Source organism: Callorhinus ursinus, unplaced genomic scaffold (genome assembly GCF_003265705.2).
Source record: "Callorhinus ursinus isolate GAN/ISIS: 27379988/994484 unplaced genomic scaffold, GSC_fseal_2.0 scaffold28, whole genome shotgun sequence".
Lineage (NCBI taxonomy): Eukaryota > Metazoa > Chordata > Mammalia > Carnivora > Otariidae > Callorhinus > Callorhinus ursinus.
Window position 1 is genome coordinate 8,436,666 of NW_027397090.1, and position 21,739 is coordinate 8,458,404.

The 21,739-nt window shown below is 40.4% G+C and overlaps 1 protein-coding gene across 1 annotated transcript in view; it reads left to right on the forward strand.

Moving 5' to 3' along the window:
* The window catches only part of TRPM3 (transient receptor potential cation channel subfamily M member 3), an 816,058-nt gene that overhangs the window by 617,873 nt on the left and 176,446 nt on the right, over nt 1-21,739 (forward strand). Inside the window, exon 7 of the mRNA XM_025891560.2 lies at nt 15,957-16,131. Coding sequence (XP_025747345.2) covers nt 15,957-16,131 — 175 coding nt within the window. The remainder of the gene's footprint in view (nt 1-15,956; nt 16,132-21,739) is intronic.

Here is a 21,739-nt window from a genome sequence, read left to right on the forward strand (position 1 = left end):
ACAAATCTTTTAACCTTGAACCCTCAGCAAAAGATATTAACCCCTAAGGAAGAAAAAAAAAAAAGGGGGGAGGAAAATAGAGATGTTACGCCCTAATACCAACCAAATAGGCAAATGGTTGATTTTTTTTTTCTTTTCTTTTTTGGCATCCAGAGCTGAAACAAACAAGCAGCTCTTCCCCTCAATGAACAGGCTGTCCCTGTTCCACAAGGATGCCAGATTTCAAAAGCTGCATGGAGTTCCACATGCCATGGCCCTGCAGGGAAACACTGAGGTCCTAAATCTCAGGCAGTGGAATCAACAGCGCTTGTTGGCTAATGAGCCTTGGCGTCTTGGCATCCACATGGGGTTCTGTGGGCAATTCCTGCTGGAGCGAGGGAAGATGAAAAAAACACAGGTGCGCCTTTGCTCAGCCGGGGGCGTGAGGATTGAAGAGTCAGCTTTTCTGGTCATCAAACAAATCTGAGCTGAACGACTCATTAGCAGCATTTCTTCCACATAGGAAGTAGGGACCGGCTCGGGAGCATATCAGAATTTATTAGGAAATCATGGGGGAGATTCTGAAAGAGACAATTAAGCATGGTGTGCCCACATCAGGAGTTGGGGGAGAGATAGAAAGTTCTCCTCACCCGTGTATTTCCATCCCTGGACTCGGTTTCCATGGCATGCACCGAACAGGATTTGTCTTGTTCTGTCGACTTACTTCTTTCCATTATTCAAGTAATAAGAACTGTGGTAGTGAGTATGAATTATGGTTCATAAACTTAGGTATGTAGGAAATGTCATGTAATAAAAATTTTCCTTAATTCAAATAAATCCAATTCCAAGCCCTCTTTCCATCTAGTTTTGGTGAATTCAATCTCAATCTTTTAGGTCTCTCTCTCCTTCCCCCTCTCACGCTCCCTCTCTCTCCCCTCCCTCTGCCCCCCCCCACCTCTCCCCTTCTCCTTCCCTCCTTTCCTGTCTTCTCCCTCTCTCTCCTCCTGCCTGCACTCTCTCTCAGGCTGACAGCATACCTGGGAAATTGGGAAGGGGCCTCATACTTTCCCTCAGCCAAGGTAACCATTGCTGCCATAACTGCCCCAGCCTGCATGGTCCCTCCCAGGCCAGGCAGAAGGCTCAGGAGCTCCAGTGCTGAGCAGAGTCCCAGGGTGCACCTCACAGTGATCCCCCTCAGGCCAGGTGTCCATGCTCATCACACCCTCCTGGAGCTTGCATCTGGGTGGAAGGAAACAGGAAATAAATAAGCAAAACATATAGCGTATTACATAGTGATAAGCGTTAGGGAGATTAAAAGTAAGTAAAAAAAGGGAGCGGAGGAAGGAGCTGCAATTTTAAACAAATAGGTGAAGGCCTCGCTGGAAAGGAGACATTTGAGTGAGGACCTTAGGAAGTGAGGGAGCAAGTTATGGGACATCTTCAGGAAGACCGTTTCTGGGACAGCAATGAAAAGGCCCTGAGGCAGGAATGTAGGCAACATGATTGGAGAACATCGGGAGGCCTGCGTGGCCATGTGGATGGAACAGGGAGGAGAGGAGCAGGAATGGAGTCTGGGGAAGGAACGAGGGCCAGATCCAGTGAGGATGGTAAGAACTTTGACTTCTGCATTCTCCCTATATGAAATAGTAGCTTGCAGAGTTTTGAGCAAAGGAATAAGTGTTCTTATATGTTTCAACAGCATCACCTTACCTACTGAGTTGAGTAGGCTTCCCAGGGAGTGGGTGTGAAAGCAGAAACACCAGTCAAGAGACCATGGCAATAATCCAGGCAAAAGCTGGTGGTGTTTAGACTAAGGGTGGTAGCAGTTGAGGAGGTGAGAAGTATATGATTCAGGCTATAATTTGAAGGCAGAACAGTCAAGATTTACCATTAAATTAGCTACAAGTTGTGAAAGGGAAAAGATGAGTCTAGGATGACTCCAATTTTGGGGGGCTGCCCAGCTAGAAGACTGTGTTGAGGCTGTGGGGATGGGAATGGTATGAGATGATATGAGGAGCTTACCTTTGGGCATGTCCGATCTGAGGCATCTCACGGCCCATGTGGCAATGTTAAGAGGAGCCCAGTTGTGCAAGACTAAATTTCAGTGGAGATATTCGGTCTGGAGATGTAAATGTGGAGGTTGTCTGTGTGTAGCCAGTGTATGAAACCATGCTGGTAGGTGGGATCATCCAGGGAGTGTGTGAGGAGAGGAGAGTAGGGGACAGCAGAGGACCAAGAACTGACTCCTAAGACAGTCCATCTACCAGAGGTCAGGGAAATGAGAGAGGAGCAGCAAAGATGAAGAAGGAGCAACCCACGATGTAAGGAGAGGGAGCTGTCCGGAAGCCAAGTAAAGGACATATTTCCAGGAGGAAGGAATGGCCAACTGGGTCAAGTCAGAAGAGACGTGGGAACTGACAGGGAGACTGTGAGTCCCTTCTTCCTGTGTCATCAGCTCCCACTTCTCCCTATCAGAGACACTTGCCTTCCCCTCTTTCTCTTCAAGACATTGGTGAGCTCAGGTTCTTAACAAAAGCCATGCAGTGAGTTCACCCTCAGGCCAGCAATGCCAACTTTCCCTGAGGAAAGACAGCCCAGTGGGCCCTTTTGGAAATAAAGAGAAAGAGAAACAAATGGAAAACAAAATATGAATTAATTAGTAACTCAACGAATGATCATGCTACACAGAAACTTATTATTTCTAGGCAAAGTACCAAGTAGAGAATACATTCAATATAGGTAAATAATCAGCGGTACAGCGAAACCCCTACTGAAATAGGATGAAGTGGGAAGCCATTCGTCTTTAAATAGTTGGTTCTAGTGGCTGAACGGCAAGACAAGCAAATATCTTCCAGTAAGGGCCATGTTTTCTCAATGGTATACAACGAAACTGGATGTCATTGCTTGGCTTACACGGTCAGATTTCCAGCTTGGTTAGTTTCTCATTGATCATGGACATACTCAGGCTTGGCCAACTAACAGATGTTGCCTCATAGGAATCATTTTTAATCACAATAGTTAGACCAAAAGGTTGGCAAACTACAGACCGTGGGCCAAATCCAGCATGCCATCTGTCTTTGTAAATAAAGATTTATTGGAACACGGCCACATCCATGCTCGTTCTTCTGTGTACCATCTATGGCTGCCTTCACGCCACAGTGGCAGAGTCGAGGGCTTACAACAGAGGGCTGTCTGGCCTGCAAAGCTGAAAATACTATCTGGCCTTTTGCAGAAAAAGTTTACTGACTCCTAGTTTGGACTTTTTAGACTACTGGAAACATAACATGGGTGTTTCAGTCCCACTCCATGGCTTTCATCGTAAGTTACTGCGGGGGACACAGCTTGGATTTCACTTCTTTTCGTCCATGGAAGTCTCCTCAACTTACAGCTTAATGCTGGGGTGGTGGTTCTCAAAGTGTAGTCTGTGGACCAGCAACAATAGGAACTTGGGACCTTGTTAGAAACGCACATTCTCAAGTCCCATTTTAGACCTACTTAGAAGCTTTGGGTCATTCTGATGCATGCTACACTCAAAAGCCATGCGCTAGAGCAGACACTGATCAGAAGAGCTAAGAACTTGACATGGCATCTCTACACACCCCTCTCAGGGATAATTTTCAGTGCACAACCTAGTTGTTTGTACATTAGCATTAGGGTTTTAAGAACAGTGCCTGGAGGGCCACTTTCTTATATATAACATTAGGGTCGTGCCCTTTCTAAGATGATGGTATTAGCACTTACTATTGCAGTCAAAGGATTCTTGGTGGCAGAGTAGGAAGAAGCCCAGTGGCTGTTTCACACAAACATGACAGAGTAGGATAATGAGTGAGTGATTAAGGACCCAAAGTACCATTGGATGCCCCTGGGCCATGACCGTCTGCCGATTCCTCATCCCAGCACTCCAAGGTGTTTAAGTGATAGAGTGTAATGAGGTATTTATTTATAAGAGAGAAAAGTAGAAGTGATTTATTTTCGGCACCATCAAGGATATGCTAGAATGAGAAAAACTTTAAGTCAGTATTTTCCCCCTCCAGGATTTATGCAGGTGCTGCCAGATTGTAGATGCTATTTTCCTTTGCTTAATGATCTAATCCTTCCCTGGAGCTGCATCCCTCTGAGTACCTAACAGGAAGGAATATCTCTGATAATGAATAGCTGTGGTCTAGAAGGAACTGGAAACCTGATCCCAGGGAATCACAGAGGGGCAGCAGTGAGTCTTGGCCTTATTAAGCCAGGAAGAGATGTAGCAAAGGAACAGTGAGCAGACTTGGGCCCCTTTCTAAATATCTGAGGGTGGCATCCATGTTTAAAATCTTCCAGAAACGAGTTTGAGATGCTAAGACATGAAAAACTTAGAGTGATCTTATGTACTGGTTTGTCCCAGACCAGATAGTTCTGGCTTATACCTGTCATCCCAGAAAAACTATTAAGGATTGATGACCCCTTCCCTTGCAAAAGTGTCCTGGTCTTTGAATGCTAAGTCATATGGTCACCCCTGTGAGAGATAACCCAGAAGAGTACAGTGTCCAGACTCTGCATTTCCTAACAAGGCCCCTGTTTGAAACCCAGTTCAGATAGGCAGTTTATTCTCTAGGCCTCAGTTTATTTAACTATAAAATGGGGATAGTAATATCTCAATCATAGGGTTGTCAAGCAGACTGAGTCAGCCAGTGCAACCCACCTGGAGGCTGCCACACCTGGTAGGTGCTCAACACCTGCTCCTTCGCCTAAGAGAAAAAGAAACTGCCTTCAGCCTCTTGGCTGAACAGACTTCACTACATGAGGTCATTCGCTTTAACTCAGAAATTCCTAAGCGACCTTGTTTGGGTTCCATTTGTAACTAGGTTTTTTTAGCATATTGTTAACTGTTGTTTCCCTTTCAGGAGCTATAAAAACATAAATAAAAAAAAAAAACTGTCTTTCAGAGAAGGCCGTATTTGCACTTGAAAAATAATTTCACGTTCACAGGTTTGAACTAGAGGCTCAAGTGTGTTAGATGCTCTGCTGCAAAGTGAAGGCCAGAAAGAGAAATGACAGTATTGTAATTCATGATGTTGGAGCTTGAGAAAGCCCAATAAATTATACATCACCCTTGATGGGACAAGATTGAAATTGACTGAGAGTCGGACACCAGAGTCAGGCAGATGGAGATCAAAATATCATTTTTATTAATGGTGAAGTTGTTGGAAATAATGACTTAGTGTGAGGGCCAAAGGGGTTTGCCTACTCGCTTCAGCCTCCAGATAGCCAACCAGAGAAGAAATTTGTGTCTACAAAAGACACCTTTACTAACAGCACTGACTGGCACTGGTCCATGGAGGACAAGGAAGAAAGAAGCTAAATTCTCTTCAGTGGAAGGCTGTGAGTAGATTTATTCTATCTGACTGAGAAACATGGCCAGACATTGGTCACCACCCATGAAGTTGCTCAATTTTATATGTGGAGAGGAGTAAAGGAAGGACAGGGGGCTAGATGCATTGCCCTAATAGACCTGCGTCCACACAGAAACTCGAAACCAGGGGAAAGAAGCTTCCTCGTGACGTTGTCATTCATATTTCTCACTGAGCATTTAGTCACAATAAAGATTTGATTAGACTTGACACATTGTCTTTTAGGAAAGATGCCCAGATAATCAAATACAAATTTATCATTTCTCCCAACTGCTGGTCGGAAATTGGACTAAATGCCATTACTAGATCCCAAATAATCAGAACACTCCCTTTGTCTCGTATGTGATAGGGCAGTCGGTTATTTTAATAACTGTGGTGGTGAATGAAGGTCACTCTTAGCCTACAGCACCTTAGTGGCTGAATCATATGAATCACCTCAGAGGGAACAGAATTAGGTTGTCATTTCAGTCCTGAAGTTCCCTATTCGTTTCATCTGGAGGAAGTAATAGCTTTCGTGGATATTGTTCCAGCAAAGGGAAGAATGTAAACCTCTATTTACGTCTTTCCCCCTCCATGGCCAGAACACGTTGTCACTCCAGCTGGGTGCGATTCTGAGAAACAATGAGCCTTCATTTTAAAAGTACAAGGCACGTGAGCCGATTTGGCTCTTTGAGTCACTAAGAATCTGGACTCATCCAGACCTAATCCAAATGGACCAAGTGAAATATGAGCACCCACCTGGGTGACTCAGCATCTTCTTCTCTAGGTCTCTGACTACTGCTGCTTCCCGTTAGTTAAGGCCTAGGAAAAGCCAGCATGAGGCCACTTTTGAACCATTTATGGTTATCATCTCTACTGTCAGCCGGACACATCAATAGTATTGAGATAAGGCACTCAGTCCCTTTATAACCACCAATTTATCCCTGTCCCTTCAGCTGTGCTGCTCCCAAAGTCTAGACCCCAGACATTGTGCATTTTAATTTTGTTTTATTTCACAAGTACTTAAACTACCTTCTAAGTGTGAAGCACTTTGGAAACCAGGATATTGCCTAAGAGGGTCCTGTCCCAAGAAATTTAGAATCTAGTGGGTAAAACTTTCATTAAAGCAAGACAGAATAAAATAACTGCCAAAAGGTAGGTAAAAGAAAAACAAATCAACAATGGACTACAAAGGAATGAATGATTAATACTACCCAAGGGAGCTAGGAAGTGCCTCAGGAATTAGTAACATTTGGACTGCACTTTGAAGATGGAGTTGGGGGGGTCTCTGAGGGACCACAATACATAGCACCTGTCTTCCTCATCCAAATTCTGAACAATTTGAGAAATACAAAAAGTACTTGATGGGACTCAAAATACCAGTTTTTGTTGTTGGGCAAGTTAGCAGACGTGGCTTTAAGTCTGTTAGTCAAGTGGGCCTAGGGGCTCCCCCAAATCAGATAGCATCCCACAAGGAGCCTTCACCCCCCATCCCAGCACTCACAGCTTTGGGCACAGGGCCCCTGGAGAAACTGGGAGACCTCATTCTTCTTCATGAAGCCAGGAGTGGGAAGAGATACTTCCCTCTAAAAATTAGGATGTCTAGGAATCCTAGATGGCAGATCATGATGATAGTCTGATGAGACTAGAATTAGGGTGAACAGAGGGTTCTGGAGGGAGCTGAGGCTGCAGATGGAGGCTAGGGCCAGAACGTGAGGAGCCTTGCCTGTCACATGAAACATGTGAGCTTTTGTCTATGAGCAACGGGAACCCACTAAAGATGGCTATAGAGAAGACAGTGTTTATGATGGTAACTAGCTGGTGGTGATCATTGTGAGGCAGGGAAATCAGGATGCACTTCTGGGAGTCCACAGGAATGAGCATACCAATGAACATAGAAACTGGGCATTTGGAATAATTCCTGATTCCATGAGAATTTAAATCAAATCTCAGCGCCCTGGAACTCAGGCCAGTTGATTGAGGGGAAATTGCTTATGTCAGAAAACATCAAAAACTTTCTGTGGAAATAATTATATTGTCATTTAACCTATAAGAAATCAGGAGATACTTGACGGTAATGCAGTGCCCTGCCTTCCTGCCTTCCTTCTGTACCCCAAGTTTTAGGGAGCATCTACCCTGTGTAGAGCCCTGTATGGTGTGCAGGGAATACCGAGATAAACCCACCTAATGGAGAAAAGAGGTGCCTAAACATGTCATTAATGAGCTAAAACTTCAGGATGAAAGGTGCTATGAGAATGTTTTTATTTATAACAGAGTAATTGATGGACAAAGTTATAAAATATATGCATTGGCATGGGCTTTTAAAAAAAACAAATGCTATGAGGAAACACAAGTGAGAATGGTTAATTCTGCCCGGTGGGGCAAGGGGGAGGGGGCTCAGGGAGACTTGTCTTTGAATCTGAGAACTGAAGGATGAGTATGAATTCCTCACAGAGAGTAAGTCAAAAAGAACATTCCCTAAAGAGAGAAAAGACCTTTTCACATTTGGGGCAGGAAGAAGTAGTTGCAGCCTGTCTCAACTAATACAGAAAGGTTTTTGGTTTTTGGTTTTTTTTTTTTTTTTGGAAGGGCAAAGTAATACACATGCCACCATTTTGCCATTACGGGCAATTATTGCTCTTTCCTACCGTCTCTCTCTCCTCCCACCTCTGTCCGGCCCTGGGGGCTGGGTCTTTCCATGTTTTGTTTAATCCATAATTCCCTGGCCTGCTCTGCTGCCTGCCAATTCCATCCAGAAGCCAAACGAACTTGTATGGGCCGTGGACCCTGGCACATTTATCAGGGAGGATAGGCAAAGTATTATAAGGTAAAATGAGTTAGAACCACTCTGATTACCTTACATCTGAGAAGGCAAGGGATGCCTTTTGATGTGGGGATTTTGAACAAAGTAGAAACTAAGAAGACTCTAGCTTTGTTTGGGTGACTTTTCTTGTAAACTTAGATCAGTTACATTAAGACATTGAGCCTGCAAACAATGACCTCAAAGAAAACACTGGCTCTTTCCTTTTATGAAAATAATACTTGCACCACAGCCCCTGGGATTGGCTGTTCCCTTTCTATTGAAACGATTCACAGAGAGTGCTACTTGCATGTCCTGGTAATAAGCGAACGTTAATAGCAGGATATTTCAATCAGAGCTGGCTGGCCATAAGGGAATAACTGTTTCCCATTGACTAAGTCAAAGGCCAAGTTCCTTCATTAGCATATAATATACTTGGAGTGGGTTTATGGGTTTTTGTTCTTTGGCATTTACATCTTTGTCCAACCCACGGAACTCAAAAGGCTTTCCAAGCTGGTTGAGGAGAGGCCCAGGGTAGAAGGCATTTGGGGAGTAATACAAGAAGTCACCTAACCCCCCTCCAGAAAGAGTCACCTACCCCAAACCAGAAAGTTTTAGCCTTTTGGATACAAGATAAAAAAAAATTTGTCTTCCTGAGCATATTATTGGTCCGTGTGAGAGAACATTCAAACTTTGGAAAAACGTGTTTCAGATTTGTTAGTGCATCCTTTTGATTTAAACATACGAAATGCATTTATTTTTCTTTCATCCTCATGAATATTTACGTATATTTAAAGTAGAAATCTTTTATAAGCTTAATAAATATAAATAAGAATCTTTATATTTGCGTTTGTTTAACAATATGGTTCTCAAGTGCCAGACTCTGTTTTATAAATAATGACTAATTATAAATCTCTCTCTCTCTCACACACACACACACACACACACACACACACACACACACACCCTTTCATTGCCCTCACTCAGGTCACATAATCTCTTCTCCTTGGTACCCTCTGTCCCTTCCTTTCTTCCTGAATACACTCCTCTCTGCTTGCTTAAACACCCTTCATGATCCCACCAGAGCCACGGTTCATGGAGGCTTCACTCCCCACCAACCCACTTTCCAGTTATTCACTCCAGACCTAAGGATCTCCATTCTCATTCCAGGAAGGCAAATGTGGCCCACGGCAGGTCTGCAATCTACCTCTAGTCCAACCAGCTTTGAAAGAAGGCAAATAAGGCCAACCTTCTGTGGACGGGTCAATTCTGTGACAGGCGAGTGTGGACATGGAGGACATGACAGGTGTTTCTAGTACACGTGCCACAGTGTACCATGACCAGCCATGGCTGGTCTACAGGATACCTCACTTAATCCACTCATCCACCCTCCCAGTCTGTCCTTTGCCCTCTGACGGCTGGACAGAAAATCGAAGCAAGACTATCTCCGAAATGAAAGCCAGCTGGCGGGAGCTAGTACAGAATTCCTATGAAAATACTGGTGGCGTTGATAATGCACAAAATAGATTAGTTCAACAGTATTGAAAACAAGCTGGACAAGAAGGGTTTTGCCATATTAATTTGATAGATTCTGCATTCTCTGTCCCCCCAGGAAAAGAAAGGCTACACCATCAGCTTTCAGTCATTTATCACTGAGAGAGGCTTTCCCATCAATTCGAACTCTGTATCTTTAGTGTCTTAACAACCGCCTGTCTCCAGCCAAATTTGCTGAGATTTTAAATGGCAAGGTAAAATACACATGGCTTATTGGCATTAGCTGTAAACAGGAAGGACTGTACAGGGAGGGGACCCATTACGTTAAATATCAGTAAGGGAATTGCCATAGGAATTGGTGAATAGGAAAGGACATTTAAGAAATTCGCATTATTTTCCCCCTACCTAGTCCTAAAGGGAATTGGAAATTTATATGTTGGGAAGTCCCAACCACCAGGAAAGACCCCAGCCATCTTTCCAGGAATTTCCTTCCCACTCGAGAACCATAAGTATCCAGAAGTGAAGCATCTTGTTGTGTGTGGCTTTATTTTTGCTGCCTGAGAATTTGTGTGGTACTTTATATCTCCAAATGCTTTCCTAAGCATCAATTTAGGTGCAGAATTATAGTGGCAAAAAGATATAGTAATTACAATGACGCTCAGGAATGGTTTGCAGGGTTTGGCATTTACCAATTGTTACATCACCGGGATTCACCAACAGAAAATTGGGTTTCTTACCCATTTCCAAATAAGGCCAGCCACATTCCAGTTATAGTTCCGTCGTCTTGAATAGATAGTATATTCTACCTCTAAACATGAAGGCAATACCCAAAACATCTGCTTCCACAGGAGACTGAAAAGATCTTTTCAGAAGAAGAAAAAATGTTCTCTTATGTCATTTCCTAGATATTTTCTTGGGCTTGCTCTGTTCCTTGGTAGCTCAATGATTTCCAGTTGTGTTCCCTTCCGCAAAATACAGGATATTAAAATATTCTCTTTCTGGACAATAATATTCTATAGTCGTATAGAACACTGAATATTCAAGTATTATGAATCTTCCTAATGATAAGAAGCACCTTAAACTTAATAAACAAGAATAGTGTTAAGTGTTGTCAGTTGAACACAAGTGATCACCAGATTTATGTACTTTTTATCAATCCACAATTTCTCTGAACATAGAAGAGATTCACTAAATAGATAAGAGCATCAAGAATCTCTATCTGTTGAAAGCTGTGTATTATGCCAACTTCAGCCACTACTTCTCAAGTAGGTAGCAAATTGGTGTCCATTAAAATGAGGCAAACAGCTTACTGCTTCTCTTCCCATCACTATAGTAATTGCTAATGTCCCCCAAGTCTGTGCAAGGTTCTGTTTGAAAAATGCAAAATCTTAGGCAGTTGCTGAGTTTTTATGGCTTCATTGTGTAGTCCAAATACAGAAGATAGTGACCAGTGTTCTGTTGGTAGAGGCCAACCATTGAACCAAAGACCAGGTGATTGAAGTGAGAAGTTGGATGAAGGGGACATGTTCAATGCTTTAAAATTTTATGCCAATTTTAATTATGTAACTTTAAAATTGTGAAACATAAAATATACTGGTAAAGTCCTACCATATACATAATTTCAATGCATGTGAGTTCTCCACACAAACTTCCAAATCATCAAGAATCACATAATCCCAGAGGTGTCAAGGCCAGTGAATTAACTGTGTTCATGTTATTGCTGCACAATTTCAGGGGCTTGACAGAAATACCCACCCACCATTGACAGACTCAGTCTCGAATACATTAAGATCTTCAGGAAGCCATCTCTCACAGAAAGTTTGAACCCTCCTTTCTAAATGGCTTCTACTGTAATAATCATATGATCTCTAGCCTACATCATTATGACCTCCCTGAGATCAACCTTCTATTCTCCATCTTCATGTAAATATGAACCATTTCCCAACAGAAAATAAATTATTCCTTAGGCCCATAGGCATTTTAGATCATATATGGTGATGTTGACATAAAACCAAAGTGTTCATTTACTTAATCAAAATTCTCACATTATCCAGGCGTTTCACTACAACAGGCTGAATGTTTTCACAAGTGCCTGAACTGATCATAGATTATGATCTCAAGTCAGCATAAAGAAAGAAGGTGGGGGGGCTTTTGGAATTTTAAGACTTTCTCCTATTCCTGCCACCTCCCTTCCTCACAACACCCAACCCAGTTTTTGCTGAAGCCAATTTTGACACTTTCTGCCTCATTGGGAGCCCAAGCTAAAGGACATAGCAGTCAGAACAAACTGTAACAAAAGTCCAAGGGGTTATTTTCTGCAAAGAACAATGAATTGGGGTTCAGTTTGTAATTTGAAAGCCCTAGCTCAACTTGGAATGTTATAGAATGTAGCTGTTAAATCCATTACCCAAGCCCACAATTTTGAAGGCTATGCTTCTAGCTCCAAGATTGCAAAATCTCAAGCGTGTGGCAAGTATCTTGCCTCTTCCTGCTTAAGCAACTCCACATTACTCTAAAATTAAATTCTAATGGAAATCTCTGAGAACTACTGAAAGCCTTTGGTTATGGTAGAAAATGAGGAAAATTATTGTGATCAACTAAAGAATTAACCTATTTTTCCCCAAAAGCACAGGAAATGTATTCACACACACACAAAAAAAGTCCCTGAGGGCTTTAGATAAAATGAAAAAAGTTTCCTGAATAATAGAGGTTATATTTTTTAAAACTATAAATCTGAACAACTATTTTTTTTTTTTTTGTGAATGGCTAGTAGGTTTAGCTGAGTATGGTATAAATTTGCAATTATCTTCAAAGGAATTTATATTAATTTTGTTATGGGCATAAAGAAAGTAGTAGTGAGCCATGTGAATTGAGCTGAATATGTAGTGGATTCCAGAAAGAAAAGTGTTTTCTTTATGTCATTAATAGAAAATGTCCTGTTCTTGATAGTTTAAAAAGCTTTTTCTTTACTAATGAGGTCACATACTACAGAGTCTAACTTTTATATTTGTGACTTTCTCTAGGGTATTTGTAATAGCCTGTGTCCAAAATGTAACTTAGGAACTAAAGTGTGAACAGAAGAAATAAAGAAAAACAAGAGAGAGAATGAAGGGAAGGGTGATATCCTACAGTGTTTTCTATGGAAGTTTAGCCAGTCGCTCTAACTGTACAGGAATAGTATGGTATAGTTCCCTTGGGCACAGAGTTTCGTTTGAAAACCCATTCTAGAACTTCTCTCACAGGTTTCAGGGAGCTTCATAAAATAAGGCAAGCTGATGCTCTTTGCAGCTGCAACAATGTGCTTAATTTAGGGTGGAGTTCTGTAAGGGTCTATTCACAGGTTTTTCATGAATCGCTCTCAAAGATCCATAAACCCTTGAAATTGCATAGACACATTTTTTGACTATCCATATGTGTGTTTATTTTTCTGGAGAAAGGGCCACTAGCTTTCATCAGATTCACAAAAGTATTCAGAGACCCTTGTCTCCAAAAAAAAATAGGCTAAGAACCACTGCTTTTGTTCATCACTGATTATTTGATATCATTTTCCTTTCACAGAAACAAAGGTGGTGTGTGTGTGTGTGTGTGTGTGTGTGTCTTGACAGGAACTTAATGTTACCATATTCTGGCAGATTTAGTTTACATAAAGCATGATATTTTTAGATATAGCCTCATTCTCTACCTCCCATAACTAGGAAATTCAAAAGTACTTTGTTTTAGACTATAAGAGCTTTTGTTGTCTATGGAACAAATTTCCATGTATTATCACTGTAGGAAATGGAAGAGAATTTGGAGGCCAGATATATTCAGTACTTTTGAAAAGGGAGATTCTATCTTGATACTTCATCCAATTTTTAGCACTGGGTCATAATATTATAGTAATAATATAAGTTAATATAGTTGTTCTCATCCTTGTAATTGATAATGGCTTCATTCTAAATATAGGAAATTTGATCATCTAAAATGTTTCTCTGTTTCTAGGGGTTACAACAATTTGGTACAGTAATAAATACATTGATATGAAATCATTTGACAGTTTATTGCTCTCAAGTCACGCTATGAAAATTGATCCGTTGCACCTTTGTATCCTCTCAAAGGGAAGAGATGTTTCCAACTATCTTGCCTATTGTCCGGTAGATTGTAGATGATCAGAAATTCTAGAAGGCCCATTCTAAGACTTCTCTCGCCATGAGAACGTTGAGTGGATCACGATTGGTCTGTGATTTGGAGTAAAGATTCCACCGACAGAATCAGTGCCCAAGATCAGAATTTGGCAAATGCCTCTCTTGGAAGATCCTAGAATGAGTCTAAATAAATCATTTGGTATAAAACAGCAAACACAGTGTACTGTTCCTTGGTATGAAGCAATACAATAGCATGTACTAGCGCAAGGAAAAGGGAAAAATTAAAAAGCACAGTTCTTTGGGAAATACCTCATAAAATAATTTTTAAACATTGGAAAAGAGACCCTTTTCCACCGCATATTAAAATACACATCCACGTAGGGGTGGGTATTTCCTGTGTCAGCAAGTTCTCTTCCAAAAGCAGTGTGCTGTATTAACATTTCAAGTTAGCCCTTAACTTTCAAAGAGCCTTTCAACAGAATTTACTTACTCCTCGTGATCAGCAGAGGGGAACATGTCTCCTTCATAGACATGTAAATAGAGTTTTAAAGGGACATTTTGTCTGAATCATTAAGGGCCTTTGAACCAAAGGGGAGCCACACTGATCTTTCTCTTCCCTCTCCTTGGATTTGAAGGAGGAATTCCCAAAGCTTTTCCATCCACAGAAACATCGACCGGCACCACGGGGCATCGCTCTCTTCCAACGCCCTCTGGAGCACAAAAAGAAATCTTGGGACCCACAGTTGTCATTTTCTTACATTTTTAAAATGTTGATTTAAAAACAGCACCCATTTTTGTGTAACTGACATTTTGGGCATTCCTTTAAGATGAAAACCAAATCATCAAAAACACTGACTTAGAAAAGAGAAGCCCCCAGGATACTGATAATACTGTGGAAGTATAACAGGGCACCCAATTCAAATACAATCTCTTATTAATGGAGCAAGAAACAAAACCTCATACTATTATTTCTCACAGGGCAGCAGGTTCTGGATAAAAGAAAAAAAAATAAAACACAGCAGGAAGGGGAAAGGGAAAAACTGAGATGACTAAAGCCTTTTTTTTTTTTTTTTAGTTCGTATTTACAGAAGTGGTACAGAATCTTGATTATTTCTTTTTTAAGATAACTGCTCTGTACAAAACCATCTCATTTTTATGGTACTGCTCAATTCCTTAACTATTCTGGGAAGGTGAAGAGTGAGAAAATGCAGCATGATACCAAAATGAGCACAAGATGTTATCCGATGAACCATGATGACCCTTGAGAGGTCACTTGAAAATGAACTTCGTTTCTTTTTCATCGTGTCTCATTGGACATTCATTTTTAATACTCATCTTTAATATGTTAGGTTGAACCCCACATGAGTATTGATGTTAGGGCAATTTTTAGGGCTTCTAGCTCACCATTAATAACTTAAATACTTTAGAAAAGGTCTGTGACACCCCAGAATTCAACAACTGAATTCAACCACTGTTTCCGGACCACCCACCATGTGCCTGGTGCCTTGCTCAGTGGTGAAGGACACGGTAATGGCAGGCGGCAGATGGCAGGATGCCATGTCTTCTGGGTTCTTTATCGTGACTGTTATGCTCTTAAGAACCCATAATCAAGCGGATCATTTATGGTCAGATATAGATAGACCCCTAATGTAGCCAGCAGTTGACTCAACAAGTGCATGTATGCCCCCAGCTGATTTTGATAGTCTTTAATAAAGTGAACCATTCAGATGTTTTCTTAGTTAGCACTGTGATGACATCAGGAATCTGGCCTGCTTTAAATTCCCATTTTTCACATAAGAAACTGAACCACTAGGTACATAGGAGACTTGCTTAAGGTCACATTTAGCTTCCAGTCTTTGGTTGCTGGCTCAAGGCTTGATCTACTAACCTTCCTTCCTCTCCTTCCTCACCCTATGCACCCCACCCCCAGTAAAGTATGGCAGTGGGTCCCTTCACCGACCCCAGCACCCCGGGAACTCTGGGGAGAGGGCAAAGTCAGATAGACTCTGGTGGGAAGATTCTGTGAAAGGAAGCAATTTTTGCTCCATATTTTATCCCTTCATATGTTGTGATCTCCCCCGTGCTCAGTAATTTTAGTTTGTGCTTTTTGTTTCCCTTTTTGTTTCTTTGGTTTGCTGGCTTTGTGTTCTTTTCTCTTTTTTTCCCTTTTCTTTTCCTTTTTTAATGCAGGAATCGGTCAAGGAGTTCCGGTGGTGGCACTCATTGTGGAAGGAGGACCCAATGTGATCTCGATTGTCTTGGAGTACCTTCGAGACACCCCTCCCGTGCCTGTTGTTGTCTGTGATGGGAGTGGACGGGCATCTGACATCCTGGCATTTGGGCATAAATATTCAGAAGAAGGCGGGTAGGTAATTTGCCAGGCCCTATAAGAAACCTTTGAGTACAAAGCTGTGTTCCAAGCTCGGGAAGATGGTATCAGTTGATGGAGACATTTGGTCTGGGAAGGTGGTGGGGAAGGGCAGGGGAATATATTCTAGATGTCCTATGAAGTGAGAAATTCTATGAAAGCCCCACAAGACTAGACTAATAAGGAAGACAAAAGGGAAGGAGGAGTCATAGCACTTGGTATCCTTTCTCTTCATTTCTTCTCTCTTCTGCTCCTCCTACTAAGGAGAAGCAGGGACTGGGTTTGAACACATAAAGCACAGCGAATCCGGACCCTATGGTTCATGTGAGTACCTTGGGAGAAGCTGGAATGTGCAGCTTCCAGGCTCAGTTGCCGAACACCAGCTTCACCAAACTGCTGTATGTTCACAAAGGCCAAATTTTTACCAAAACTTCGGGTGGCCTGTGCTGTCAAATCCTTCTAGATCAGCTCAGAAAGCAGAGCCTCTAACCACTCTGTACACCCTTACTGGATTCCACCCCCCCCATGCATTTTCCCTGGTCTGTCCCTACTGCTATTTTTAACAGTCCAAAGCCCCAACCCCAAGGAGGACTTCTCTTCCCAACCTTCCCTGCCAGTCTGAGGTCCCACCCAGTGAATGGTAAAATCCAAGCACTTGTGCATATTATTAGATCAAAGTAATTCATCCCAAGGTGTGAATGAGTTTCAGGAGGAAAACTCAGGAGGAGTCATTGAATTTTTATTTTTTTAACTTGTTTAAAAGTTTTTATTTATTTACGTAATCTCTACACCCAACATGGGGCTCGAACTCATGACCCCAAAATTAAGAGTTGCCTGCTCTTCTGACTGAGCCAGCCAGGCACCCCTGGTCATTAACTTTTTAAATAAGGAACTTCCTCACCTAATCAATTCTCCTAACCCATGACCCTGGTGAGAGAAAGGAGCTCTTCCTACCCTCAAATAGCTCCTAGGAAGTCTAGTAAGTAGACAAGCATGTGATGATAATAGTGAGCGACCGGTGAGCTTGCGGACTACAGGACATTCCCTGCCCCACCTGTCGGCCAGGTAGCCATTAACACAGGCACCCTGCCTGGGGAAGTGTGTGGACCTAAATATAGGAGAGTCACACGGGCCCTCCAATTAACACTGCAAACAGTAACAGTGATGTCAGGTCCCCTGATGAAAGCTTTTGATATGAAAACAAAAACAAAAACAAAAAACCAATATTCCTAAGCATGAAATTGGAGTTTGCTTCCTGGCAAATTTAAATGACTTTTATCTTCTCCTTTCATTGTAAATATCGGTCCATTCTCTAGCTAAAAAGCTGAAAAGAACATTGGCCCAAACGCCTCCATGTTGGTTACTAACCAGAGCTCAGGATCCTCAACTGTGCTTGGCTTTTATTAAAAATTTAGCCATAGTTCTTATCAATTTAAATATAACAACGTGTTCCTTTTTCAAACATAACTGAAGAACTTATACAGTTTTTTGCTTTGGCTTTCTTTTTGGCTTCCCAGTGCTTGTAATTATTTTATTGTGTTTCCACAAAGTAGATACAAGGTTGCATTCAGAAGGCACATTTCCTTTTCAGAAAATTCATGGAAAAGTGAGCTGTTCATCTCAGTATTTCAGGTTTTCTAGGTCTGCACACAATGAAGGTCTCGACCCAGGGCCCCCTTTTTGTCCTTATTGTGGGTTGTATACTTTGAAAATGTTACGATTTTTGATTAGTTGCTCTTCCTGATTCTGTTTTTTCATACAGGGGAAATATTACACATTTTAGAGCTTGGGTGGAGGGGCAGGGTCTCTATATTATTTAACTGAGAGGACAGAGATACACAGAGCAATTATGTGCTTGCCCATGATCCCAGGCCAGGATTTTTTCTGGTCTAATATAAAAATTTGCTGAAATGGATTTTGTGGTATGTGCCTTCATGCTTTTTATGTAGTACTTCAATGATACTGTTGTTTGAATATAAGTTCCTTTTAGCTTCCCCTTTGCTTACAATTTCTTAATTTTTTGTATTATTTCATGCATTCCCAAAAAGATAAAATCAATACATTCCTGGTTGTAAACCAATGTCCAGGCTGACAGTTGTGGGTTCCTTTTCTCTTTCCCCTTTCTTTTTTTTAAGTTTTTTTTTAAGTTTTTATTTAAATTCTAGTTAACACACAGTATATTAGTTTCAGGTGTCATGTAGATTTTTTTTTTCCTTTTCCCAATCCAGTCCCAAATTAAGAGTCAGAAATACCATGCCCTTTTAACTTTAATTAGCAATTTTCATTTTAAAACCAAAGTTTTGTTTTAGTTCTGACTATTTTATGACCAAAATATGCAAAAGCACAATCTATATGGGATCTGTGCAAATATATAAACCATGGTTGATTATCAAAGAATTAACTAGCGTGAACATAAAGAATTGAGCTATAATTTCTTCCCTTGGGAATTCTTGAAATTAAAACTTTAAATATTTTAAGAAACATCTAGAAACCGTGATTAAGAAAGTAGAAACTTCAAGAGAAGCTTTGTAATTGCCGATCCAAATATATAAATCTACATTTATTTATTTTATAGGCTGTTACGATAAAAGTAAACTCTTGCTCTAGGAAAGCAATTATAAATTTATCCTGATCCAGTGAATTCATGACATTTCTCTGTGTCATCTGAATTGCTGCCAGAATTAATCATGTTTACTTAGCTTGAATAAGAAGTTGTCTAGCCACACATGTGCAGCCGATTTAAAAAAGCATTTCCAAAGAACATTATTTTGCAGGAGTGTGTTTTCTTTATGCTTAAAAAAAAAAGATGAACCCATCCCAGACTTCATTCACCAAGAATTTCTTCTTTAATTCCCAAAAAGTCCAACATATTTGGGACATGTTTCACTACAAATAAATATAAATGTATAACTATATGTTCATATAAACAAACCTATATAAATAAAGGGGTATAATTGTACATATAAAATTGGTTATAGAAAACACACACACCTTGTTTACAAAACCTGAATCAGAGTTTGGAATCATTGATTTTTACTTTTTGGTTATTTTGGTAATTTAAATATGCTTTAAAATGTTTTAAACTCATTTACAGATGGTTAAATAAATAATACAGGTCCAAGGACTCATAAATGTGTATATTCAGCTCTAAAGCTTTTCATTTTATAATCTTAAAGAAGTGAATGAAATTTACACACCTTCTATTTTAACTTTTGTGAACTTGATATTTTGCCTTTAAATTCCCTATTATTAACCATCTTCCAAGAATATGAATTTGAAAGGGCATCACTTTGGAAGCAAACTGTAATTGGCAAAACTAATTAACTAACTGTAGATGAGATTACTTGAGGTAGGGGAAGACAGGCCGCATCTATCCCAACACAAATGGGTTTGGATAAACTAGGAGGCATTTGCAATTAAATTCTTACTTTTGCCTTCTCCTCTGTCTCTGCTCCACGGCACAAGCCCCCCAGAAGAAATGGCCAAACTCTCTCTTTCCCTTATTGTCATCCTAAAGTTTCTATTTCTCATCAAAGTTTAAAATGAGTCACAAGTCACTCTCCCTAACTAATTTCATTCCTTAAAAATCTTATCAAATTTTCTTTTCTGAATCATGCATGACTAAATACTGCAAACAGAAACAGATTAATGCCACCTAAGGGGCATTAGATTTGATTACCTACATTTTCAAATACCAACATTTCGCTTTTTGCTGCTGACCAGGCAAGCCGACCAACATCACCCATTGTCAGGGATACCTTTCAGGTGATAGGTGCCTGCAGTCGAGGTCAGAGACTGCTTGAAAATTCATAATCTAAGTTTCAGATTGCAGAGAAACGTGGTCTCGCTCCTCATTTATCAGTGAGAAAGTGCCACATGGATGAAAAATGTCAGCGTGAAAAAGCATCTGAACGAATGTGCATTCTGAGATGATGCTCCTCATTCATCTGGATTTTATTGCCGAGCCTTATATTTATTTTGGTGTCTTTTTCCCCATAAGTTATATGGATTTACCACTTTTAGAGAGCCCAGGATGAGAAGCAGAACCTGTGGTAGCAGAAAGCCTTAAAGATCTTAAGTAGTCTGTTGATAACTTTTGGGAAGTTATCAATGGGGCCAAACACCAATAGACTCTTCCCATTCTTATGTGTCAGTGGAATTGTATTAGATATTGTGGAGAAACACTGAGGAATGGCCTGATCTTGAGGACAGGAATGGATTTTAAAAAATCAAATAAATCAAATAAAATCTCATTTTCCCTGTTTAAAGGGAGCTTAATAAAGGTCCTTACCTTTTTTGATTAGCTGAGGTAAAGGCATAAATGGAAGACAAAGTGGAGATGAATAAGGAAAAATAGGTTGCATGGCTTCACATTATATCACTGTATTCTAGCACAGATGTAACAAAAGTGTGTTTCTCTCTGAGTATACATCAAAATGACCAAAATCAGGAGGAAGTCGCCAGAAAATTAGCCATTTTAGAAATCCAGGTGGTAGTCTGTATTCTCTAGGGCATATCACTCTATGCAATGGTTACTAATGCTTTCTTCTGCTGCTTGAAATTTCCATCTGAGGCTGAAGGATGTCACAGCCCTATCAATTTGTCTCTATGAGATCTGCTGAAAGGAAATAATTGATCTCAGTGGTTTGTATCCCAGTACGATTTAGACATAATTGGAATGTCAAGTGAGAAAGGAGGAAACAAATATCCAGCATGCTGACTTCAAGTGTCCATTTCAGTTTCCATTAATTTCATCTTACCTTGTCTCTTTTCTAGATTTTCCATAAGAAATTAGCATGTCAAAACTTGATTCTGTTTTGTATCTTCCCCAGAAGGAAGGAAAGAAAGTTGGAAACGTCTTGTGCAGACAAAGGCTGTTGGGGGCTTTATTTATAAAAAGCGTTGTTTTTGTAAACTGTCCTCTAGGTTAACATTTACTGAGTGCCTACTCTATGCATGGGACTGCTGGAGAATGAGCAAGACATGGCCCTGTGCAAGAGTCTATAATGGAGATTAAAACATGGGCATGAATACAGATAACTGGAAGGTCACGTGTGCTGTGATCAACGTACAGAGTGTTTCAAGAGCCCAAAGGACAAAGTACTTGAGTGTGGCATTGTTCCCAAGAATCTATTCAGTGGAACAGAGTATGTTAATTACCCACAAAATAGCAATATAGTGACTCTGTTGCTCCTGTTCTCCTTTTCCATCAAAAACTGGATCCAAACTGAGGATCAGCCTGAATGACCAAGAAAAAGCTGATCTCCGACCCTCTTTTACGTAACTCAACATAAAAAAACAAAGAATCAGTCTGCATACTATTGAAGGAAAGTCAGTAAAAGGGATAATTTTCCGAGATAGTGTGTTTGTAGGTGTGTGTACATATTATTACTCTGAATTTATATATACTCAGATTTATATATATTTAAATATATAGTATATATTATAACATATAACATTAATTATATATTTATATAGCTATAATTAAAATATAGTAATATAATATGTGAATATAGTACAAATATAATTTAAATATATATCAATATTATATTTTACATATTAATATTTTATTAATTATATCAATATATTATATATTTATATATTT